This window comes from Salvia miltiorrhiza, chromosome 5, assembly GCF_028751815.1.
Source record: "Salvia miltiorrhiza cultivar Shanhuang (shh) chromosome 5, IMPLAD_Smil_shh, whole genome shotgun sequence".
Taxonomy (NCBI): Eukaryota; Viridiplantae; Streptophyta; class Magnoliopsida; order Lamiales; family Lamiaceae; genus Salvia; species Salvia miltiorrhiza.
Genome location: NC_080391.1, coordinates 54,857,376 through 54,884,785, shown reverse-complemented (window position 1 = coordinate 54,884,785; position 27,410 = coordinate 54,857,376). Strand labels below are relative to the sequence as shown.

The 27,410-nt window shown below is 32.9% G+C and overlaps 1 protein-coding gene and 1 long non-coding RNA gene across 2 annotated transcripts; both read left to right on the top strand.

Moving 5' to 3' along the window:
- The first annotated feature begins 6,580 nt into the window (after positions 1-6,580).
- Positions 6,581-8,959, top strand: LOC131025163 (uncharacterized). The gene is made up of 3 exons (XR_009102098.1): positions 6,581-6,829; positions 8,019-8,079; positions 8,696-8,959. It is a non-coding gene; the product is annotated as an uncharacterized LOC131025163 (long non-coding RNA).
- Positions 8,960-21,349: 12,390 nt separating this feature from the next.
- LOC131025162 (uncharacterized) lies at positions 21,350-26,610 on the top strand. Its single transcript, XM_057954792.1, has 4 exons — positions 21,350-21,863; positions 22,718-22,953; positions 23,108-23,909; positions 24,306-26,610. The coding sequence occupies exons 2-4, from the start codon at positions 22,720-22,722 to the stop codon at positions 26,378-26,380; spliced, it is 3,111 nt and encodes a 1,036-aa protein (XP_057810775.1). The 5' UTR covers positions 21,350-21,863; positions 22,718-22,719; the 3' UTR covers positions 26,381-26,610.
- Positions 26,611-27,410: the final 800 nt, after the last annotated feature.

Sequence of the window (27,410 nt, the reverse complement as noted above, 5' to 3'; positions counted from 1 at the left end):
GTAAATCTTGATAATCTAAGGGCTGAAAATCATTTATATTTTATACACTTAAGAGTGTTTTTATTTTAGCCCTCCCCTATATATATATATATATATATATATATAATTGTGTTTTTTTTAAAAGGTTATCCCCAAGCATTTATTTTTCTTTTTCCATCTCTATGCCAATTTGAACTGCAATAATGCTAGAGTACTTGAAGCAATAATTATTTCCCCCTTCAAAAATATTAATGATTTCAATGAAATAATAATGAAACGGCTGACCCTTTCAAATCTTAAAGGACCCCATTATTCAAGATTTTTCTTTCTGTCTCCTAAATAAAATACTAGTATTAAAAATTAAGAGGCGTAGAATGTAAATATTCGTACTCTACGAACTTTTAATGCAAAATCGATATTATTGTTACTATCAATAAGAGATTATTAAATAACCAAATTATGATTGAAAGATGGCTAGCTAGCCTGGATATTTAAATATATTGAGGAATTTTGATGCAAGGACTTCTTCTTTAACAACTAGAAAGAGAAAAGGAAAAAGACAAAAAGAGAAGCATAATTTAAATTTATTCCTCCATTTTATTTTTTTTTACCAAAAACGTGTTAATATTGGTGACCCCATAAAAAAGGATTAATAATCCGAATTTATAATTTTCAAACGAATTTTAAATTATTGCAATTAAAATACCACTTTTGAATTTTACACAAATTACATTCACAATCTTCTCAATAATAATATTATATCGTTTCATTGATAAAGTAAAGTCGTCTTACTGATACGTACTCCCTCAGTCCTACTGAAGTTGAGTCGTATTCTTTTTCGGATCGTTACAACGAAGTTTAGTTGTTTTCCTTTTCGGAGTAAATTAATTCTACTAATTACACCTTGTTTTTCTTAAACACATTACTCTTTATTTCATTTTATTTTTTTATTCACTTTTTCACTAAACACTAGCTCATTAAATTCCGTACTCAAAATAAACGCTTCAACTTAGTTAGCTCCTTAAATTCCGTACTCAAACGAAATGCTTCAACTTTGTTAGAACGGAGTAAGAGGGTGTTTGGCTGAGCTTATAATCTCTTTAAAACAGCTTATAAGCTCCTTCAAAATGTTTGACAAAATAAGCTCCTAAAAAGCTTATAAGCTCTTAGAGCTTATAAGCTCCCCAAAAAATAAGTTGCTCTATCCCAACTTATTTTCTCATTGTCTTATAAGCAACACTCATCGTATAAAAATAATTCAACTATAATTTTTTATTTTCATTAGAGTTAATTGCCTATAAATACACGAACTATAACCAAATTTTGATTTTTAACTAAATCTATATTTTTGGTCAAAAAATACATAATTTTTTATTTTTTTGGAATTTGACCTAAGCTCAAAGTTCGTTGGCTAATAGCTTGATTGTCTTAAGTCCAATGGGCAATCCAAAGGTACCGTTAGAAAGCTCTTGACATTATCTTTTTAATAATACTTATATTTTTTTTTATTTTTGATCATTGTAAGTGGCCGAAAAATAACATGAAAAATGATGTCATGAAACTTTGCATTTTTTCTTTTTTTTTCGACTACTTTCGATGACCAAAACATAATAATATGGATATCATTAGAGAGCTATTATTGAGATGTTTCTAACGATACCTTCAAATTGCAAATCGGACTTCAGATAATCAAGTTATTGGCCAACGAATTTTTGGAGTTACGCCAAATTCCAAAAAATTAAAAGTTTATGTATTTTTTGACCAAAAAAATAGATTTGGTTAAAAACCAAAATTTGGGTATAGTTCGTGTATTAATAGACAATTAATCATTTTCATTATATATCATTCTAATTTCATTTTTCTTCGATTTTCTCTATCTAACAAAAAAATTCTCTCACTAACTAAAAGTTCTCTCTTCAACTTATAAGTTAAATTACACAAATACTTTGATAACTAATAAGCCATTAATAAACTACATCTTATAAGCTCTTGAAACTTCTTATAAACTCTTTAAAATAAGCTTAGTCAAACACCCTCTAAGTACCGGTCAAAATTTGATGCAAGCAAAAAAGAAAAATCAAAATATCATAATCTCAACATTTTGAAATACAAACATAATTACAAATTCAATCAAATACTTATATTTCCAAAAATTTATAGATTCCCGCGGGCCCCACAACTCCAAGCTTGCGAAATCTTCAGCCATTAACAAAACCTTCACTTATTTTCGATGAAAAGCGACAAGAGCCCCTGTGGTGGTCCCCACTCCAAACACACACACAAAATATTTATAAAAATCTCAAGTAAAAAAGGAAAAGGAAAGGAGAAAAAAAATAATCTAGATTTGATTAAGCCTTTTAATTGATAATTGACTATTAACCCACTCCCATATGTCAAAAGGTTTAAGATCTGTGATTAAGTTTGGGCGATAGCGACAGCTGCCACTGTGACACCATGAAAGCAACATGCCAAGTAATTAGCTAACAAAGTCATTAATTAATGTTTAATCACAATCTTGTGATATCCCACCAAAATTTAGAAATAAGACAACTCTCTCTCTCTCTTTAAAAAAAAAAGTTTTGTTTTATAGTAGAAATCTAACTAAATGAGACATTTTAAGAATATTGTTCGTTGAATCAAGATTCATCGAAATATTGTTGCGATTAGCTGCGAGAAAATAATATCGTTTGAATATGAAATTGGACGATAGACTAAATTAAATTAAAATTTATAAATGGAATAAGAGTAAAAATATATGTGGGTGTGTGACAATTGACAGCAAGGAAGATAAAAGGAGGGGCAACTTTGACGTTAAGCTTTAAATTGTTTCTTTGTCTTCGAATAATTCCTTATCCAACCGGCTAAAATCAAAAACAAAAATAGAAATTATTTGAAATATCGTTACATGTTGTCAATTTCTTATTCACTTATCATTAATTAATGATTTGATTATGCAGCACGCAAATACGATAGTTGGAATGGACAGTAATCAATCAATTGAAAAAGGTGGATTTTTTTTAATGGAAAAAGTGGAATTAATCCAATTAAAATTACAATAATACTATTTGGACAAAATTTGTTCGGACAAAATATGATGAAATACTTTATAAAATAAATTTATTTAAAAAATTTGGTTCAAAATAAAATAGAATTTAACTAGTTTTATTATTTTCTTTATATTGTAATTTTTTGTAATTTTTTAATAACCTTTTTAATTATTATTATTTTTAAAGTGCACAAACTACAAATAAAATAACAAAAAATAAAAAAAATTGTTAAAAAGTTATGAAAAAACTGCAATATGGAGAAAACAATAAAAATAACTATATCCTTTAAAACTTGAATCAAAATTTATAAATAAATTGATTTAAAAAAAAATTAACCTTATTTTTGTCTGAACAAATTTTGTCCAAATAGCACTACTCTTAAAATTATGCCAATTTAGAACTTTCATGATTATTGATTCATAGTATTAAATTTTTATTTCATGTCCACATGGTATATAATTAATCACTTTGTCTACTGATATGTATACTATTCGTGCACGAAGTTTGCTAATTATTAGTTCCAAAAAAAAAAATCTACTAATAAATTTATCACTCACTAGTTATTACAGCTGCCTTATATTTTATTCGTTTTCAAATAATTGATACGAAAAGATATACTACATCTCACAGGTCGCACAAGCTGTTTGGATCTACTAATTAAATTCCAAATTCTTTTTTAAGTATATATGTATAATTTTCTTTGCAAAAATCTCAATTGATACTCTTATGCTTACAAATTATCTCGATTTTACAGTTGTTTGTGAAATTTGAGTTCATAATAATATTTTATTATAAATTCATCGTTTGCAGACATAATAAACACAATTTAACTCGTAAGTATACGAGTTTATTTTATTTTTATTTCTCTTAGAGCTGTTCCAGTGAGATTTGAGAATCTTTAATTATTGTAAAAATAAAAATCTATTTTAAACTATTCAATTGTCAAGTTCTCCGCTAAACGCATAACCTAAGCTCGAATCCAATGAGAGACGCATGCAGTTAATCAATGCAGTAATTTTATACATTCGGTATAATGTCTGTATCTTTTCACAATCACCCTCTACAACCCTTAATTATGAAAATTTACGGTGGGTGTATCAATTTGATAGATGAATACAACACTCGAATTCGAATTATATGAAGAATGATTTTTTAATTTTTATATTTTCAAATACAGTTAATTTTATTATAAATTTAATAATTTTATATATCTAATACAATGTTCTCAATTATAACGATGAACTGTAAATTTTACGTTAATTCATCCTATATATATAAACATATATCATATATGCATCCAAAAAAGGCCAACAAAGTTCCACGTATTAGTCTGATAAATATGTTGGAAAGGAAAGAATCATTTACATTGATTGGAAATAAAATCAAGATCAAGAGTTTCCTAATTTGTAACTTTCCTTGTATATTTTTTTCAGCCCTATAAAGGGTAGATGTAATTCACAGAAACATATCAAGCAATACAGAAATACAATTCCCTCTGCTATCAATACAGAAATACAAATCTTTTTTTCATAATGTCGATACCATGTTCTAACATGGTATCAGAGCAGGCATGATTCTGGGAACTCAGAAATCATTCATCACTGTTCCAAATACCTCAAAAACAATCAAGGCAGCAATATGTCAGGGAAGATTCAAGCCACAAACCCAACCACCTCAAATAAATCAACTTCGTCAGCCGAATCGGCCTTCTCGAAAATGACCGGCAACCAACCGCTTCTACACCAACATTTCTTCATCGGAAGAGACCGGGACCGGACTTACCACCACATTCCGCCATACACCACGGCCGGAAGCCCGGTTGCAGCGAACCACCGCCGATAGAAGTGAAGAAGGCGGAGGAAAGAACCCAGGCGTCTCGGTCGCCGCCGCCGCCCAATCTTCGCCGCCGCCGCCGAATCATTACTACGGCGTGGCTAACTATCAAAGGCCTACCGGAGCAGCGACGGTGGCTACTGGAGCAACGGTGGCTGCGGAAGCAGCGGCGGTGGCCGCAGATCAGGCGGGGGCGGCTGGGCAGAACGGAGGGAGCACATGTGAGAGGGAGGCGGATGGAGAAGGGAGGGGAGACGGATGGAGAAGGGAATTAGGTATAGGGTTTGGTGTTTTCACACTAAACCCTCATTCTTCTCTTTATTTGCAAAAAATACCCCACCCTTTAAAATCTGCCCCCCTAAGTTCCAATAAAATACGAAAGCTACCCCGAGGTTTTATTAAATTGCAGAACTTACCCCATCTTATGCAAACTGCCCCCCTAAATTTTCGTAAATTACAGAAACACCCCAATCTTCTACATAATACTAAATCTCCCCAATTATGTAGAAATTCCCTAAATTTTTCCGCTGCATATCAAGCCTCTTGTGATAATAGGGATAGAGAGGAAGGGTGGATTTTTGATTGTGGAGCTACTGATACGATGACCTTTGATAAAACTGATATTATTAAGTCATCAACATCCCACCGAACACATGTTCAAACTGCTAGTGGTGATTTGACTCGTGTTGAAGGGGCTGGAACTATAGAAATTTATCCTACTCTTCGTCTCTCAAATTGTCTATATGTTTCATCTCTTTCTCACAAATTGTTGTCTATCAGCCATGTTACAAAAGAGCTCAATTGTACCATGATAATGCATCCCCACTTCTGTTTTTTGCAGGATATCAGGACGGGGGAGATTATTGGGCGTGGAACTGAGCGGGATGGATTGTACTATGTGGATGAGATAGCTCAACAAGGCAAGGTGATGCTGGCTCACGGAACTACTGACCGGGAAGCCTGGCTTTGGCACCGTCGATTATGGCATCCATCCACGGGGTATCTTAAGCTCTTATTTCCTAAATTAATGAAAAATGAGACTTTATCCTGTGAGACTTGTGTTTTAGCTAAAAGCCACCGAAAATCTTTTAAGCCTAATGACACACAAGTAAACTCCATATTTTCTGTAACACCCCGTGTTTTGAGAAGCTATTTGTGCCCTAGCTCGAATTTAAATTGAGTTTTAAATAGTAGCTAGAGGAATTATGCACGTGGGCGAATAAATGAGATAAGAAATTTTTAGAGTTTAATAGGAGGCGATATTATTTTCTCGAGTCTTATAAATTCTCTTATTGAGAAACCTATCTTCGCCCTATATTTTTATTAAAATGTCTATGTGATATAAATATTTTACTTGGTAGAATATTCACATATGATTTATTGATGCATTGTTATTATGATATTAGATATATCATAATAGAGATAATTTTTCCTCACATGAATAAATATATTTTCATGAGATATATTTTTCCCACATACTAAATAAGAGTTATAATTATTCAAGTATATATATATATAGATATATATATATATATACACACCTATCTCTCTTTCTCTCTCACTCTCTCTATCTCTCTCAATCTCTCTCAATCTCTCTCACTCTTTCTCTCTCACTCTCTCACCCTTACGCAGCACTAGCTCCCTCCCCACTCTCCACATTATTCTTCTCTTTCCCATCAATGGAAATCACATGCACCATTAAAGAGCCCCTAAAAGGCTAATCTAACTAGCCAACTCATTCCTCCACACTTTAAGCTCACAAGCACATGCACACCTCTCTCTCATCTCCCTCCCTCTCTTATTCTTCTTTATTTTCAGCAGCCCTCCTCCTCCTCCTCACTCCACCACACTTCTTTTTCTTGTTCCACCAAATATAGTAAGAACTAAGGTTTCTTAAAGTGTTCATCTTCAAGCTCAAGCTCCAAGCATACTACGCATCATCTTCTACTCCACCTCCATTGATCTTGTTGGTAGCAACCTCAATCCTCCTCTTATGTTATATATATATTTTCTTGTGGTATAAGCATGTATATTGATGCATAATTGAAGCATGATGAGTTATTAGTGTGAAAATGCATGAGAATGGTGATGAAAGTATAGATCTATGATGATATGTGTATATGTTGTTGTTTCAACCATTTTGAGAAGTTTTCTTACGTTCTGGACTGATCAGTCGACGAGGTTTCCCTCGTCCAAAACTCTTCAAAATTTTACAGTGTGTCGATATATGTGTCTTGAGGACGATGGTAAAATTTCAAGTCATTTGGACTTCTTTTACTACCTTTTTAAAATGCAAAACTTTTACTGCGCATGTCCACCGGAAATTTAGAAAGGCAGTCCCTAGAGTCACACTTTTCAGTAACTTTCAAAAACATTCAGCCTCCCAAATTTTTATGGTAGAAATATACATGTATTATACTGATTTACACCAAATTTCAAACCATTTGGCCAACGTTTACTATTTTTCAAAAATCATAGCTTCCAGTCGTGCAAAACTGCCGAATCTGGTAGACTGTGGGAAAACACCCATATCTCGTAAACCACTTGGAGTTTTTCACTCTACTTTTTTTTAAATAAAACTAGACGCAGAAAGGTTTTCAACAGTGTAAGTCTCGAATCTAGGAGATTTCTGAGTCAAAACAGTTTATTCGTTAAAGTTGAGGCAGAGCAGAATGATAAACTGTAGGAGTCTGAAAATTTCTACTTTGTAATTGTTTTGAGGATTTTAAAGTTTTGGTGGATTAATACACCATGTTATGTCATGAAAATACTACTAGAAAATTTTATATTTATTTCCAAGCTTACGTGAATATTTGGGAATTTACTTACAAGGAAAAGATTTCGAGTTCATAGGATTATTTTTTTTAAGTCATTTGACTATTGTGATAAATCGTGAAAATGTATTATGTGGAAATTGATTATTGCAAAGTATGAATGACTATTTGATGTTTATGAATGCTATTTACCTAGGATTGAGAGTCTTTTAATTGGATAAGATATCTAATTAAATTGAGAGGTCCAATTGGGTAAATAGTAGATAGGTTATAAGATGAGATTAAGCATATGATGAAAGCATAAGTATTGAGATATTAGTTAGATGAAATTCTAACTAGAGTTTATTTTGTCACATGACAATCTAAACCACGTGCGCCACCAAAGGTTCGAGTGACGGCCGGCGTTAGTACGACTCTGAGCGTTACGTCATCGACCCCTGAGACAGGTGGGCTTTATTCTAACTCTATTATGGCTAGCTACCATGATAATGAGTTCAAATGCAAATTCTTATGAAAATGAAGCATGTTGAAGCATTATTGATGAATCTTATGAAAATGAAGCATGTTGAAGCATTATTGATGAGTATTATGAAAATTGTCAACTTGCCATATTTATTATTGATGAGAATGAGATATGGTATGTTGCCTCTATGAAAGACATGATTATGATCATGATGCAAGATATCGGCCTTTGACTGATTTATATGACAGTAAAGGTTTTGTGCGCAGAGGTGACCGTGAGCCGTCTCTAGTCGGCCGGTCACGGTGATTTGAAGGAGGCCTCCTTCTCTTCACCTTATATATATATTATATGAGTTCTCATAGTTGGCACATACCGTGAATATATAATGTCTGCAGACTAATGATATTATTATGATGATGCAAATGAGTTTATGACAGAAAAACATGAACAGGTATTTTTAATCTCAGTTAAATCCTGTTGATGCATTGAAAAGGGCAAGATTGACATATAGCTCTAAGAGCAACATTTCAATTATTTCCGGCATGAGTCCACTGAGTGCTTTTTGGTACTCAGCCCTGCATGTATTTCTAAATGTGCAGGTCTGGCTTGGCGCGAGGATGGGTGAAAGCTGTTGGAATTGTCAGTTGGCTGTGTCTTTCCTATGTCTCATATTTATCTTTATAAGCTTTGACTCTATAAGAATTTGAACTCCCTGCTATATGTCTTCACACATATAGTAACGCATCTCGCTGCATAACTCTGATGAAACTCTTTATTTAATTTGCTTATGTCTGTAATATCCCTTAAGGGAAATACTTCTCAGACCCTTGCTAAGTTTCAATGGCTTAATCATGTTTACCCAAGCTAGTAATTATTTTGGTCTTGAAATCCTTCTTTAAAATGAGTAAAGTTTGCAATTGCTTCCGCTAAAACAAGATGTATTCCTATTTCTTTCACTATTTCTTTTATTAGTCGTACGATACTTGGTATACGCTATCACTGGCTATATCGGGCTGCGACATTTTCTCTTGTTCATTCTGATGTTTGGGGTCCTTCACCTGTTGTGGGGGGTCAAGGTTTTAGATATTTTCTGCTCTTTATTGATGATTGCACTAGAATGACATGGGTGTATTTTCTCAAAAATAAATCTCAAGTTTTTGAAAAGTTCACTCATTTCTTCAACATGATTCAAACTCAATTTCAAAAAAATATCCAAACCCTTAGAACCGATAATGGGGGGGAGTTTGTCAATCGATCAATGCAAGACTTCTGTCAACAAAGAGGGATAATTCATCAAACCACTTGTTCCCATACTCCCGAACAAAACGGTGTTGCTGAACGGAAAAATAGAATTCTCCTTGAAATGACCCGTGCTATGATGCTTGAGTCTAAGGTACCCACCCACTTCTGGCCTGAAGCTGTCGCCACCTCTGTTTACCTTATAAATCGCCTTCCCACCAGAACCCTCCAGCTTCAAACTCCTTTACAGAAATTATCCACTCTTGCTGATATACCTCTCGCTCTTACTCTTCAACCTCGAGTTTTTGGTAGTTCCGTATTCGTTCATATTCCCAAACATGAACGGACTAAACTCTCTCCTTGTGCCATTAAGTGTGTGTTTGTCGGGTATGGTGTTAACCAAAAAGGGTATAGATGTTACAATCCTAAAACCCGTCAAATCATAACCACCATGAACTGTGACTTTCTTGAAACTGAGTATTTTTACAGTACCCACCTTAACAGTCAGGGGGAGAGTGAGAAAGAGAGTGAGATCGATCTGTTAAGTTGGTTACCAACCCCAGGCCCGGAAGCAGACCCAACAGAAAAAGTTAGCCTTGCCACCGAGCATGTTTCATCCACTCCAGAACAATCTAGTCCGCTGCATGAGCCTATATCTTCTCCGCCACTGATATCTGAGGTAAGAACTTCTGAACCTACTATTGTGGCTTCTGATTCTACTGATAATATTTCTCAAGTCATTGAAGAAGAACAGGAGGATAATACAGTAGATGGAGATACTGGGAGATATGTGCTACCACCTAGGAGTAATCGGGGGGTACCTCCTAAACGATATACCCCAGAGAAAATTGAGAGGAATTCCCGATACTCAATTGGGAATATCGCCAAGGGAAACTTGTCCAAAAATGCCACAGCCTATGAAGCGGCCTTATACGATGAGGAGATTCCACAAACAACAGAGCAAGCCTTGAAGATCGAGCATTGGAGAAATGCTATGAAGAAAGAGATAGGGGCCCTAAACCGGAATCACACATGGGAGAAGTGTCGGTTACCGAAAGGGAAGAAAACTGTGGGATGCAGATGGGTTTTCACAATCAAACGAAAACCAGATGGATCTATTGAGCGATACAAAGCTCGGCTGGTTGCAAAAGGCTACACACAAACATATGGGATCGACTATGCAGAAACTTTCTCGCCTGTAGCAAAAATGAACACTGTCAGGGTGCTCCTCTCCATTGCTGCAAACAAGGATTGGGATCTTCATCAGTTTGATGTTACAAATGCCTTTCTTCATGGTGAGCTTGAAGAGGAACGGGAGGTATACATGGAAGCACCCCAAGGTTTTTCAGATGAGTTCGAAGAAGGGGAGGTATGCAGATTGAAAAAGACTTTATATAGGCTCAAACAGTCTCCCAGAGCTTGGTTTGGGAGATTCACCACAGCTATGAAGAAGTTCGGGTACCAGCAAAGCAATTCAGACCACACCTTATTCTTGAATAAACGAGGTGATCTTATTTCTTGCTTAGTCATTTACGTTGATGACATGATCATAACAGGGGATGACTTAGAAGAAATTCAGAAGTTGAAAGAAAATCTTTTCAAGGAGTTCGAAATGAAGGACCTTGGGAGACTAAAGTACTTTCTCGGCATCGAAGTACTCAGATCGAAGAAAGGGATTTTTATCAGTCAGAAGAAGTATACTCTTGACCTTCTTGCAGAAGCAGGGATGCTAGATTGCAAGCCAGCTGAGACGCCTATGGCTGTCAATCATGGGCTACAGATTGTGAAGGGAGTTGAATTGGCGGATCGAGGAAAATATCAACGCTTGGTAGGGAAACTCATCTATCTTTCCCATACTCGGCCTGATATTGCGTATGCTGTTGGAGTTGTGAGTCAGTTTATGCACCAACCACAAGCTGACCACATGGAAGCTGCGCTCAGAATTGTGAGATACTTGAAAGGAACCTTTGACTATGGAGTACTGTTCAGGAAAACTGGACATCTCGAGATACAAGCCTACACTGATGCTGACTGGGCTGGAAACCCAGTTGACAGGAAATCAACAGCAGGATACTTTGCCTTCATTGGAGGTAATCTTGTCTCTTGGAGGAGTAAAAAACAGAAGGTGGTGGCACTCTCAAGTGCCGAAGCAGAGTTCAGAGGAATCAAAAGTGGTCTAACCGAAGTTCTTTGGTTAAGAAGACTAATGACAGAATTGGGCCTCAATCCAACCAAGACATGTCGAATGTTTTGCGACAACAAAGCAGCCATCAGTATATCCGAAAATCCAGTGCAACATGACAGGACGAAACATGTTGAGGTTGATAGGCACTTTATCAAAGAAAAGATTGAAAGTGGTATTGTGGCACTACCATTTGTCCGATCTGAAGATCAAGTCGCTGATATTTTAACCAAGGCTGTGAATACCAAGAATTTTACAGAAGTTCTCGACAAGTTGAGCATCGGAAATCCCGTCACTCAACTTGAGGGGGAGTGTTGGAAAGGAAAGAATCATTTACATTGATTGGAAATAAAATCAAGATCAAGAGTTTCCTAATTTGTAACTTTCCTTGTATATTGTTTTTCAGCCCTATAAAGGGTAGATGTAATTCACAGAAACATATCAAGCAATACAGAAATACAATTCCCTCTGCTATCAATATAGAAATACAAATCTTTTTTTCATAATGTCGATACCATGTTCTAACAAAATATGCAGAAAAATAGCCGAACTTTTTGAATGGAATTATTTAAATACTGTATTAATTTACAATTTAATAGTAATTCACTATATATAAACCAGTGGTTGAATCGGGGGAGAATTTAATAGTATATGTCTTGATAGATCTTGGGTTAGGTAATGGTTTGTATAAATGTCGTCACTCAAAATTTGAATATTACGTTATCTCTTTAGATGATTGTTATTATTAAAAATAATAAATTGAGATATAAATGCTGCATGCCACTTTAATGTTCGACTATGCTGAAAACTATAAAGTTCTGTCCAACATTTTAAAAATATTTCTTTTAGGGAACTTTGTAAATATTTTTAAAACGCCCATAACCCATTGCCGCAATTCCGAGTTCTGATATTCGGGATGTGACAAAAATATACTTAAATTAACAATAAATCTACGCAGTCACATTGTGGCCACCCACAAACTAGTATAATAAGAAAAATCTTGATTTATTTAATTTATTTTTTACAAATAAAAATAAAATTTAGTTATTTTATTATATTCTCTACATTGTATTTATTTTCTATATTTTTTTATTTTTTTATTTTTAGTTTATTTTTTAATAAAAATAAAAAAGTTACCAAAAAATTACAAAAAGATAATTACAATGTATAGAATATGATAAAATAACTAAATCTTATATTTATTTTTAAAAAATAAGTTAAATAAATTAAATTATTTTCTATTTAGGTAAATTGTGGGTGGCCACAGTGTGGCTGTATCACATATACTTCAAGAAGTTTATTCTGCTATTTTTTTTTTATCAACGAAATTAAACTATTTTTAACCTTTTTTTAATTTGTTACAATCGCTTTGAAATTTTCAACCATTTCACCTTAATGCCTTTCTATTTATTACGGAGAAAAAAATTGTGTATAAGTCAATACAAGCATTTGCATCCCGTGCAATGCACGGGAAATATTTTTTATATTTATATAAAAAATAATATTAATTTAATTATCATACTCATAAATATAATAAAATTTATTTTTAACTAAATATATTAGAATTGAATATTAAAAAATAAAAAAAGAATTTACAAATATAAAATTTGATATTATGAAAAGCCAAAAAAAAAGCTAAAAATAAATAATAAAAAAAAACACTAATAGAAAAGAATTAAAAATACATTTTTTTTTCAAAAAGATGAGAGAGGAGAGGGAAATTTATAAAATTTTAATATTTAAACAAATTTAATTTGTACATTTTAAATCATATATTTACATAAAATATATCAAATTAAAGCTCTTATCGTGATCTTTAATTTGATATGCATATTAAATATTTTACAATTAATTGAATTTTAAAATTTAAAAAAAATGAAAAAAATTAATGCAAATATGTAAATGGAATATTAAAAATTAATGGTTGTTTCTTTTAAAAAAAAAGTTAATGACAGTTATCTACACATAATTAAAAGTGCATGTGAAAATTTACAAATATTAATTTGAGTTTGAACTTTTGACTTTAATTTTTCTATTATTCACAAAATTGCCACCTAAATCAATTTGAAATCAATTTTAAATTGAAAACTCCCTTTTTAATATAGTATGGATTGAAGTGCGTGGGATGTGTAAAAAGTGTTATACTAATCTTTTTTTTCTAAAAAAATGTATACTTAATTATATCTAGGTGGTATCCAATTATGGTTAAAGATGTTGTATGTGTGTGTGTACTCATTTTTCCTCTAACTAAGCTTGATATTTTTCTGTCATACTATGAAATATAATTGAAGAAATATTGACCGAACATTAATCATGAAAATCTTTGCAGCTGAAGAAGGCAAATAATTAATAAAAAAGGCTAATATAGACAAAATTGGGCAAATAAAACTATAAAATTATAAAACATGCATGATATTTATTTTTTGAGTTAATATCACTTTGACTATGTATTAGTTTTTGGAACTTTTTCCAATTTTATTTTTGAGCTTTAATTGACTTTTTATAGTGGAAAAAATTCTATTATTAATTGGGGGCTTTTGAGTATCGTGACATGAGTCCTCTGTCCATATATCAACAAATTTTGTCATGGCTATACCCCTAAATCAACTTTTTTTAATTCAATTACCTTGTTATTAGACGTTCATAAAAAAAAATTTAAAACATGAGCAACAATTAATAGCTTAAAAACCTTCTATCAATATTTATTGAGTTTCGCCAATGAGGCCTTGCTTTAGTGGTAAAATTGAGGCATTTAAAGATTCTCCTTTGTAAGAGGTTTTGGATTTAATTCTGCTCGGCGGCGATGTTTTCTCGCTTTAGGTGGTGATGTGTTTTTGTTGTATTATATTATTTGATGATGTGATCCCACACGCATGACGTTCTCGCTTACGCGCGGCTAGCCTGCGTGTGATGATGTTTTCCCACCATTTTCTTTTATTTTCCGAATTCTAGCAATCAAACATGCAACGGTTGAATTCGGAATTAATTGTTGTTGCTCGAATTCGGATGGTGAAAAGGGAATATTACACAGTGAGTTGGTCGGCTATACGGATTTTGGAGTTATGAATTACATATATATAGATAATGTGCTTTTTGGTCAAAATTAAACGATGTAGTGTATGTATCAGTTAAGCGATTAGGGGTTAAAACTTAATATCTAAAACCGAAGGTCTTGGGTTCGAACCTCTGTGGCGCAGCCTTTAAATTTCTTTATTTAATCATGTTAATTTATCAAAAATAAATAAATTAAATGATGTATCAAATAAATAAAAAATAAATATTAAATATAGTTAGAATATAAGTAAATGTAAATAATTTTTTTCTTAAAAAATAAAATAAATTACATCAATTACTCAGTAAAGATCCTTAATTTTATTTTATAATTTTGAAAAGTATCGTTTTTAATTTTTCATCTATTTGATGGAAAACTTTATTTTCTTCCCTAAACTTATAGAATAAACACATCATTCAAATTAAAAGAAACGAAGAAAAAAAAAGAGTTTTCACATCACAATATATATTTTTAAAACATGAGCTAGTCATGCATAAAATTATTTTTTCTAAGTTAGCTCATTACCTATGTCATCTTATTAGAAAAGCTTCAACTGATAAGTAGGAAAATAAATTATATTAATAGAATTTATTAGTATACTAATAAAAGAGTTGAATAATTATTTGATATCAAATCAAAGAACTTGCATTTATCTTTAATTTAAGATATATATAGAATATTTTTTATTTTGATTTTTTTTAAAAATCATCAAAATATGAAAAAGAGAATATGAGAGAGAGAGAGAAAGAGAGTATAGAAAATTGAAGAATGCGTATGATGAAAGAGAGGAGAGAGGAGAGAGAAAATATATGAGATTTGTTGAGTTTTATAAATACCATTTGATTGATTATTTAATTACAATTTTGCCACAAACTGTGTTTTCATATAATAAATAGATTACAGGAAAGCAACTTTGAGTTCTTGACTTCACTATATCTTATTGGTGTGGTCGGTCAAAAGATTGTCTCCCGTGTAAATTTTTTGATATCCTCATGGTGTAAGAGTTGAGTACCCCTTGTGCTCATCTTTATTTATTAATATGTTTTTGACTTTTCAAAAACAAAAAAAAATTAACAACCTTTTTTGTAGAAAAAAAAGAAACATGTTATCAATTAGGTAAATCTATTTGGACCTCGTTCATCCGAATCAATAAGAATAAAATAGTCATAATATTAATTTAAAGTGAAAATATGTTTTACTTAACACTTAATATTAATTTATACTTATTTTGTAATTTTTAAATCTTCTTTCGATTAATATGTATACAATATATTTCGTAGATTTAAAATGCAATAACTATCTGGAAATAGTGAATTAACGAAATAGATACGTACAAACATATAAAATTGGGAATGAGATTCAGTGTATCATATTTTAATATCTATATGGAGTATATAAAAGAGGAGTTTTTTTCCCTTCATTTTTTCCCTCTCTTCTTCCACCAATTTTTTCATTATTTTTTTCTTTTTATTTTTTATATTTTAATTCTTTTGTAAATATTGTCAAATTGAAAAAATATTCTATATACATCGTAAATTTAATATAGTATAAAATATATCAAAAAACAATAATTTATGAATATTTTATTTTCTATTTTTTCATTAAAACTTTACAACTTCTTATTTATATTTGTATATGAAAATATTTATTTATTTATTATGATGCGTAATACTCTATAATAATAATGCGTAATTCTAATTTTTATTATCAAATAATTTTTAAACTTATTTAATAGAAATAATTATCATTACGTTTTATACAAAGTTAAAAATTTATATTTTAATTTTGTTTAATATTTATATTTATTTATTTACTTAAATATATAATTTAATTTCAATGTTCATACTAGTTTAATAGTATTAAAACGAACTGGGTGGGTAGAAAAGTACAAAATAATTATGTTATTTTGCTACACCCGTAATTAAATATTTAATATTATGTACTACAAAGTAGTAAAGACTTACAGTTGTAGGCAATCAATATGAACTGACAGTTACATAACTCAAAAAATTTTGTTTTCAATTTCACTTTGGGTAAATGAAACTAGTCATGCTAATGACATTTTAATTTTTTAATGCACATAAACCAAAAATAAAAATAAAAAGTGCACACAAACAAACGCACAATAGCGCATTTATGTTAGATATAAAAAAGTTAAATATTTACATACTTAAAAATTAATACTCCATCCGTCCCAACGAAAGCGGTGCGTTTCTTTTCGTCACGGAATTTAAGGAGAATAAAATTATAGTGTAAAAGTGTGTAAAGGTGTGTGGGCCATATTATTTGTAGTGTAAAATTATTACCAAAAAAGAAAATGCACCACTTTCGTTGGGACGACTAAAAAAAGAATACGCGCCGCTTTCGTTGGGACCGATGGAGTACTATATAAATTACTTTTTTCGAGTAGTGGTATTTGGATAAAATTTGTCCGAACAAAAGTAAGGTTAAATTTTTTTAAAAATTAATTTATTTATAAATTTTGATTCAAGTTTAAAATGATTTAATTAGTTTTATTATTTTCTCCATATTGTAGTTTTTTGATAATTTTTAAATTTTTACTCCCTCCGTCCACTAATTCAAGGCCTTCTTTCCTTTTTGGGACGTCCACCAACTCAATGCCTATCCATTTTAAGTAAGTTTTTATTTATATTTAATTGGTGGGTCCCAAAACAATACACTTTTTCTCCACTCAACTAATAAACAATACATTAATTGTGGGTCCCTTTCTCCACTCAACTAATAAAAATACATTTTTTCTTAAAACCCGTGTTTTGCTACTTAGGTCATGAATTAGTGGACGGAGGGAGTATTATTTTATTTGTAGTTTGTGTATTTTAAAAATAATAATAATTAAAAAGGTTATTAAAAAATTACAAAAAAATTACAATATATAGAAAACAATAAAACTAGCTAAATTCTATTTTATTTTGAACCAAAAATTTTAAATAAATTTATTTTATAAAGTATTTCATCATATTTTGTCCGGACAAATTTTGTCCAAATAGCATTATTGTTTTCTTAAAAAATTAGTAAGGCTTGTAGGAGGATTCGAACTAAAGGCATATATAAGTTATTTTAAAATATTTACATATTTAAAAATTAAATGCACAAAAAACTAGTGAAAAGTATAAACGAACATAGGAACATAAATATACATGCTTCCATATTATGATTGATTCATTTACACGAATTTTGGAAAAGTTGTATTTTTCACATGAATTTTCAATGAAGATAAAAAAAATACATAAATTTATATTTTAATTGCAATTTTCACCTGAATTTGAATTTCAGCGAAATTAGAGCTTAATTGGCAGTTAAAAGGTCACCTGATGTTGGTCTAACTTCTGATAATGATGAGTATTTAGAAGCTCAAATGTCTAAGAAGATAAAAATTAATACTATATTTGACTTAATTTCGACTGCCAACTAAGCTCTAATTTCGTCGAAAGTCAAACTTAAGTGAAAATTACAATGAAAATATAAGATCAAATATTTTTTGACTTAATTGAAAATTCAAGTGAAAATTGTTTTTTTTTTCTCCAAAATTCGTGTATTTTTTGACTATAACCCCTCAATATAACATATCACTTCTTCTCAAAATTGCACGTAATTCTGAAAATTTATATTGTAAATGACGTGCCCTCAATATAACATATCACTTCTCCTCAAAATTGCACGTAATTCTGAAAATTTATATTGTAAATGACGTGGATGATGAAGGTTTTATCATTTGAAAAGTTAGGTGCTATTATACGAACTTTTAGCTTCAATATAATAAAATCTAATAATAAGCATCATCAATTTAGACCTAAATTATTAAATTGACGTCTCGTGCATTAATTCAATATCTCGTAAATAAAACTAATGTTTCATTAATTAAACTACTCTACTCTCATGTATTTTAAGTTTGTAATCTATGCATTCCATTTTTTTTTTAAATATAACCTTTGTTTCTTTTAATGTCAAATTATTTTGAGGATCACTTAGCTTTATTATTAAAAAGAGGAAGAAATTGGTTCCTCAAACAATATAAAAAGAAGAAAAAGAAAAAGTAAAAAGTTGGGATGCCATTTAAAACGACTCGACAGTCAATCCAAATCCAAACTCAACATAAATAACGAAATTAATTTACACCCACAATTTAAAGGAAAATGACACTATCTAAATCCTGAATAAATAAATAAAAGCTTACATCACTACACATAATTTAATTCATTCATTTTCTCATGGAATTTTGATTTTTCTCTAGATAAATACAGAACTAACTTCATAAAGAAGAAATTTCAAAGAGAAACTACTTAGTACTATATATTTAATTCTTATTTTTCGGAGGCAATTCGTATATTTAATTTAATGTAGTTACACATTGAATGCGTGAACATTCATACAGTATATATATATAAAATTGATTAAGAAAAGACAATAATCATTGACTAAGGCAACATCAAATTTCTGTGGTCGCCGCTGCTTTGTGATTGGGCCACGTGTACATGCTCGGTCCACATCATCATGTTCATTCATTCATTCATAGCTGCTTCTGCGCAGTACACAGTTGTACCCTCAATTTTCAAACCCCCAAATAAAAATAAAAATAAATAAAATAAAACAAACTATAAATACGTTTCTCTGATACCAAACAGAGTTAAATTGCCCAATTAAATCTGCAGCAGGCGAATCAAAATTAAAAATCCCCTTTTTTTAATTAGAAAGAGAAAGAGAGAGAGAGAAAATCTTTTTGTTTTTGGGAATTAGGGGTGGGTCCCGCATCTTTGTCGTGATTCTTGAGATTAGCCAATACGACACTACTTAAAATGGCAAATTACCATATACTATTAATGGGGGAAAAAGAAAAAGAATCAAGATATTAAACTTAAACTTTTACTTGGGGTTTACTTCATGTAGATTATAGTGAAATTTATCTAATCGAGTCACATGTTTTAAATCGAATCGTGATAGGTCACGAGACATTGTGAGTTGAACCTCAAATTTATATTAATTGTAATATTGATTCATAAATATGTAGTGTAACTTTCACTTATTTCCTTCTTCTTTTAAATTTAGCAGATACTCCCTTCGCCCCATTTCAATAGGCTGGTAAAAAAATTGTACTAATATTTAATTGGTGTGGATCACACCACTTTACTACCATTTTCCTATTAAAAAAGTAAGTTTTCTTAATCTCCATGCCCAAAAGAAGTGAGCATATTGGAGTGGGACGGAGGGAGTAGATTATTTTTTGTTTGATTCAATCAAGTTTAGATTTTCTTATAAGTAAATCCTTAATATTTTATTTGGTATAAAGTGCAAATACGATAAATATTATTATAATACATTTTACCATAAGGTATCAATATTGAGCCTATCTCCTTAAACGAATCAAATCATCGGCAATATAAAAATTGAAGCAAATGAGTAAATTATGATAGTTTAATCTAAAAATAATTTTTCATACGATATAAACATTTAATTATCTTATTAGGACAACATATGCAAAACCTTATTTTCAAAGATTTTTAAGCTAACAAAAAATTAATCTACAATAAATACCTTCTACACTCTTATTAGTCGTTACGTGTACCTAGCAAGCAAGCAATTAGAGTTGATAAATTTGGATAGAAGAATGATACACTCTTCGTCTCACAAAAATATGAATATTTGTATGTGACACGAGTTTTATAATATACTCATATTAGATAAAATATTTTGTGAGTGGAAAAGATGTCTTACTTTATGAAAATTAAAGATAAAAAGTAAAGAGATTGTGGTGGAGTAGTGTACAAAAATAAAAATGTTCAAATTTTTGTGAGACGGTCCTGATGAAGAGTAAAATACGTACCAACACTGTACGAAGACATGGCTAAAATCTTTTCCTCTATTTTTATATTATTATTGTTATTTTGAATATTTTGTGCAGCAGTAACGGGGTTTCAAATCTTCTCTCGAATGAAGAGAACTCAACCTTGGCAGCTTAATCTTCACCGCGCAGCCTTGACAGTCCAGCTCCGCGCCAGCCTGGATGACTCAGCTCCTAGACAAAGATTACTACAAGGACTTGGACCCAATTACATGAATTAATGGGCTTTAGTGCTAAATTTATTTTACAATGTCTAAATAGGATTATTATATTGCTTAACAAAAGTATTATTATATGTAGATGTATAGAGGGGTGCTCATCCTTTTTTTTAAATCATAAAAACCGTTGTTATTGTAATATATAGTCACAATAATGAAATTAATTTCTCCAATGGCCTTTCGTAGATGTAGATGTAGATTTTTATAATCGAATTACGTAAATTCTTGGTGTTAATTACTTTTTGTTTTTACTTATTTCACTATTGAGATTTATTTCACGCTTAACAAATAATAATAAGGACTAAACGAGAACGATACTCACACGAAATATTCATGATAGGTATATGGCATTAGCATATCATTACTCGATTTCTATATGTGTAATGACACCAATATTAGCTCTATATCTCTACATTTGCATTTATATTGGTTGGTAGTTTTTTATTCCCAAATTTAATATTTCATCAATATTTCATATATGTACCTTAAAGGGAGGAAGGTGGAGAGAATCTAGAAATTTTTTTACTAGTATTTATTTCCATTTCATAAAAAGTCCAAGAAATATATTTCACTTCATAAAACATAGATTGAAGTTAAGAGTTTTTCTCAGTGTGTGTGTGTGTGTGTGAGAGAGAGAGGGAGAGAGATTTTAGAGAGAGAGAAGCAGAGAATAAAAAGAGACCGGATGTTGACAAATTTTATGTCACTGTTCTTAGAAGGTCGTTTGTTTTGTGAAGATTTCTTATCTGGGATCTCTCTCTTTCTCTCTCTACAAAATCAATATTAAAATATTAATTAGAAATTAAATAAGTATAATATTTAAATATTCACAGTTGCAAGAATTCTCTCTTTTTTTATTTTATTTCATTTCTTCTCATTCTCTCTCTCCCTTGCTAGCTTTTTTTTGTTTTCCCTCTCCGAGAGAGAGAGAGGCCCAGCAGATCGAAATCTCCCAATATTTAGTTAGAGTTTGGTGAGGATCTAAGCTTCTTCAATGGAGTTACCAAAACTTGCACTCCTTTGTACCATTCCCCAATAATTACTGCTACCACTTTTTGCTCCTTTTTTATTTTTATTTTTTTTATTTTGTTGGCTTCGTTTCTTACAGTGTGAAACCCTCTGAATTTCACATGATTCCGAGTTCCTTTATTCTCGGAAACACACCTCTATGATTTGGTATTGTTGAGGAGTGGTGGTTTCAGGATGTGGTGGGTATGAGGTAATTGTCCCCTTTTTTTGTCCAATTTTTTTTTTTTTTCTCTTCCATTTTTTAATTTAAGATTTTACCTGCGCCTGACTATGACAGAAAACGCGAAAAATCGGAGATAGTTTTTGTTCAGTGCCTTGTAATTTTGCTGTGTGATTGATGGTCTGATTTAGTAGAGTCGTAATTGTAACCCAAACTGGAAATTATGGAGATGATTAGTTTCATTAGTTGGAAATTTTTGGATTGCGCATTTGCTTTTGAAGAATATTTGTTGTTGTATTTAGGGTTCCTGATTGATAATTACTTGTTGACATTGGATTGGTGCTTGTTTTTGATGTGTGATCTTCCAAATAGGATCTGCTTTCAATGCATACTTACTTGCAGAGCTGATATGTATAATGTTCATTGTATCTATCTTTGCTGTTTTTGAAGTTCTGTTTTGGGTAGCATATCATCTATGCAATCTTCTGGGGTTCTATGCATTAGTCGAAGTGTGTTTTGTCCTAGCGTGCTGCTTGTTTACATAGGAACACGGTATTGATAATGCTCGACCAGTTATGGACATGGTGTTAATGCTCTGCTGCAAGTTACGTCTCCTAATCGCTGGAAGAACGAGCTCGTGCTATTGTTGGGAATTTTTAATGCCAATGCCCATGGGAACAATCTCAATGGAAGTACCATATCCACAATAATCCGTTGCAAGCATATCTTGCCGGCATATGTTTTCTATAGATAGATTTGTTTGTGTTGTTCAAGTTTAGTGAAATCCTAGACTTCATTACGCCTGGCACAAGTTCTATGACTATTAATTTCGGTAATGTAAATGATGGAAAATAAGCATATCGACTGTTTTTTATTTCCTACAGGAATGGGAACGGAGATGCACTGCAAGAGCTACTTCCCAGGATTTTACATGATGAGGGACCTTAATGATGATTCTAGCAATAGTAGCTGGCCCTTATATTACGGGGATAAGATGGTGGCAAATGGGCAGTATTACAACGGATTCTTGCAGAGGACTCTAGAAAATGGTTACTCGGGGCATGAGAAAGACACCTTGAAACAGAAAATGCTTGAACACGAGGCAGTATTTAAGAATCAGGTACTTTGGGTCTCTTTTGTCAATATATTGCTCATTCTAAGACATCCTGGTACTTCATTTCCGATTTATGAAGAAAGTTTGGTTGCAAATTGGGGCAGTCTGTATCCGTTTTGTAATTCAATGAATAACTGCTTGAGTTACTTTGGGCATACAGGTTTTGGAACTCCATCGTCTTTATAGAATTCAAAGGGACATGATGGAAGAGTTCAAAAGGAATGGTGATCGAGCATCAGTGGAGCCGGCATCATCATCAAGTCTTCAAGGACCTCAAGTGCCTTCAGAAGAAGCTCGAAAATGGCATATGGCAGGTTTTCCTTTGTCGAATTCTAGTTATGGTAGAACATCTGTTGCTGCAGCTGAAAATTTTAGTTCTCCCACAACTTGCACAAAAGGGAACTCTACACAACCAGGTCGGCTTTCTTTCCCGAATGGGTGCACCACAACGAACTCTGAAACATTAGACTCACGACCGCTGAAGGTAAGGAAGAAGTTATTTGATCTTCAACTGCCAGCTGATGAGTACGTAGATCCCGAAGAAGAAGAAAATTTGCAGGTGTACAAGAAATCTGGTGTATCAAGTTATTCTCGTAACGGTGATCCGAACAATGGACCTGAAAGTGTTATGAAGTTATTCCTTGGTAGTCATGCAGGTGGAAAAACTGATCTTCCGGTGGATGCTTCAGCTTCTGCTGTGTGTTTAAGGGGCTCCATTGGTTTGGCTGATTTAAATGAACCCATTCACATTGAAGAAGAAACAGCTCCATCATCAATTGATTTCCTAGGCCATCCTTCAGAAAATGGAGAGGCTAAAGCCATAAACCAGCATGCTAAATCAACTGCTAGTTTTTTAAGTGTAGCTGGAGAACCAGTGCATGTGCGTGATGGGACTTCAATAAATTCATCTATCGAAAGTCAGGTGAATGACAGGGGATGGCTCTCCCATGCAAACAGAGCAGGTAAAGATATTTAATGAACTTCCGTAGTTCCTTACTTCAATTTCTGATGTCTTTGCCTTCCATGAGACAAAATAAGCCAAACTCTAGTGCTACTTGAATTAGCAATGTATGATCATAAATCATTTCTTCTATACATTTATTATGACTATATTGTAATGCCTTAAGCCCATTTTACACTTTGCTGGTTATCATGTGTCAAGCTTTTCTTACTTCTATTAACATGTCCATGTAATAGTTTCTCTTACAAGTAGTAGTTTGGCGACCACAAGAGAGGAGGGGGTAAAAGAAAAGAGAAGAAAAACACTCTACAAATAGTTCTCTATCATTTTCGATTTGGTTACAACTTAAAATTATCTGAATTATTGGTTAAAAGGCCTCTATTTCTTCTATTTTCAGGATCCTTTAAGGGTAACCTAAGTTCTGTCACACAAACTTGTCAACCGGATAAGTCACCATTATCCTCCCATCCGGGGCAAGGCACCATTAACCAGGTTCATTATCCTCCTGGAATGTATTCAAATGGTTACAATAGGGAAGATAAATGGAGAGAGGGATTTCGGCATGGTTTAGAATCTTCTGATGGATGTTATAGTCACTCCAATAATGGCCAGTTGGAATCTATAGCTTCTCGCACTCCTGCTTCTTATCCATTCTTTAATTCGTCGTCATCTTTTGCCAGTTCGTGGTTTCAAACCGTCTCGTCTTGGGCACATCCTTCAAGTAGTTTTACTCCCAAGGTAACGACGCTGGAAACTTCTGGAAATCCAGTCGAAGCAATTAGTAGGCCTTTGCAGCCTTCTGCTCCGCGCCAGCAATCTTTTGGCGAAAACTGGCATGTTAATGGAGGTTTGGGAAGTGAGTTAAAATCAAATGGATTTTGCCATGCACCTGCCCCAGCTAATCATGGCTTTGCGAGTTTTCCGAAGGGTTTGTATCATGCTGATCCAAAGCCTGCTATAGATATTAACTTGAATGAAGAAGCACTACCCAAAGGCTTGGCAAATGAGAATGTGATTTTGCAGGATCTGAATATGGAGGATGGAATGAGTAAACCTGAAGACAATCTTCCGGCTTTGCCTTGGCTTAGACCTAAACTCGTGCATGTTGATGAGGTTATAGATACTAGGAGATCAGAACTATCGAGAGAATTAGGCTACCGTGATGATTCTTCCAATGAATTGTGTGGCAAGAATGGAACAGTTAGAGATCTTAATCAACTATTTCCCTCACAACATATGTCTACTTCATGTGATTCTGACACTATAAGAGAGAAGGAAGCAGCCGCTCAGCCTCAAGCCGTCAAGAAAATTCTCGGCTTTCCCATTTTTGAAAGAGATGTACGCGAAAATGAGCTGTCATCCCTTGCGTCGGCCTCAGTGAATGTCGATTGCAGCTCTGAAGGAAGAACAATGGCCGGTGATGGGAGAAAGAATGGCATAATTGATATAAATGTAGCGTGTGAGCCTGATGAACAAATAGCTGCTGAAGAACCAATTATGGAGAAAGGAAACGAGAAAAAGTGCACTCCTATAAAGGATCACATTGATTTGAATTCTTGTGTTAGTGACTCTGAAGATCCTTCACCACCCTGTTATGAACAGAACAGCCCCAGTGTCAAGATAACGTTGGAGATAGATCTGGAAGTTCCGATCCTTCCAGAGAGCGAGGATGATAGCACGGAGTCTAAAGGGAAAATGCTCAACGAGGTATCCTCGCAGCCATTTGAAAATCAAAATAAGGAAATACAGAATGAGGTTCTTAGAGATGCTGCTGAAACTCTAGTTGGCATCTCGTCGTGTCCAGAGGCCGAGACAGAGGATATCGTTGCTCTTCCTTCTGAAGCTTCATTGGGAGAAGCGCTACTTTTGTTGTCCGATGCTATATCTTCAGATTCGAATGAAGTTGTGAATGCATCAGTCGGGAATGAATCACCCAAGGTGGATTCATCCCAGGAGTTGGATGATTTTGAGGCTATGGCATTGCGGCTAGTTGAAACAAAAGCAATACACTACATGCCTACGCCTTTTCTTCCCGAGCTCCAGAAAGTCGAAGACACAGGAGCTCGACCTCTACACACGAGAACTCGTAGGGGTCATGCAAGGAGAGGAAGACAGTGGAGGGACTTCCAACGAGACATTCTTCCTGGCTTGGCATCGCTGTCAAGACACGAGGTGACAGAGGATCTCCAAATATTTGGAGGGATGATGAGGGCCACGGGCCACACCTGGAATTCAGGGTTGGCAAGAAGAAATGGCACCAGAAACGGGGGTGCTCGAGGCAGGAGACGAGCAGTGGTGGAACCCGTCCCGCCTGCCATTGCAAGCGTGTTATGCACTCCATTGATACAGCAACTCAGTAGCATCGAAGCTGGGTTGGAGGACAGAAGCCTGACGGGATGGGGCAAAACAACGAGACGCCCCCGCCGGCAGAGATGCCCTGCAGGTAATCCTCCTGCTGTGGTGATAACATAGGAGTATGGTGGAAAGAGAGGCATTGCAATTTCGAATCGGAGTTTTATTATAGAGAAAATGTCCCAACATGAAAGTAGTGTAAACCCTTTTTGTGGGAGTGATGTTGGTTTTGTCTTTGTAAATGTAGTGATCGTGATTTATGCCCTTTGATTCAGAAATAATGTGGCCCTATTCGTCTACATATATACACAGCATTGTTTTCAATGTCAAATACAAATGTTTTTTTCTTCCTTGATTGATAGTTTATGTTTTGCTATTTATTTACCCGTGTTGCAAATCCAATATTAGAAATTTAGAATATGAGACGAAACGTGAAAAACGGCCATGCTTGGTAGAGAGAGAGAGAGAGAGAGAGAGAGAGAGAGAGAGGAAAAACATGAAATAAAAATACAGCAATCACAAAAAATTATCCAAATTGACTATGGGCTCGTATAAAACTATTCATTTGGGCCCAGTTGTACATACCCAACTGCTTCATTCCTAAGATAAGCCCATCATATATCTCAATAAAATAAAAATAAGAGATAAGCGAATAACATGGTTCACCAATCTAATTTCTTGAGATAATTGCTGAAAAAAAATCACTACTTGGATCACATTTTGAAGCACGAATTGACATGTTATTTTTAAAACATTAAAAGTTGCACCATGTAGTATTATCTACAACAAACGAGACATTTCCCTCAAGAAAAAATAAAATAATAAATAAATAAATAAAATCTGACATCCCACTTATTATGGAGTAAAATTGCACTATTTTAGCTATAAAACAATATCGTTTTAGCGATCATATCAATTAACATTCGAAAGATAAAAAAAATTATCACTTTAAAATTAGAGGGCCTAATTATAATATTTTAAATATTGTGTTGAATTTATAAAATATAATCTATGGATTTTTCTGGAGCATGTGTGCTGATTTAGAGATAAGAGTTATTAATGCCGAGTTCCAAAGCCTAAAATTTAATGATTGAGTAATGCTTGAATTCTAAAGTCTAAACTTCGAATTCACAGTCACACAATCATTAAA

What these genes read in the sequence shown, in the direction of transcription:
- LOC131025162 (XM_057954792.1), top strand. Translation starts at nt 22,720, where the DNA reads ATGGGAACGGAGATGCACTGCAAGAGCTACTTCCCAGGATTTTACATG. An exon ending in AGGCAGTATTTAAGAATCAG is followed by an intron (nt 22,954 to 23,107) that starts GTACTTTGGGTC and finishes TTGGGCATACAG; the next exon opens with GTTTTGGAACTCCATCGTCT. An exon ending in CTCCCATGCAAACAGAGCAG is followed by an intron (nt 23,910 to 24,305) that starts GTAAAGATATTT and finishes TTCTATTTTCAG; the next exon opens with GATCCTTTAAGGGTAACCTA.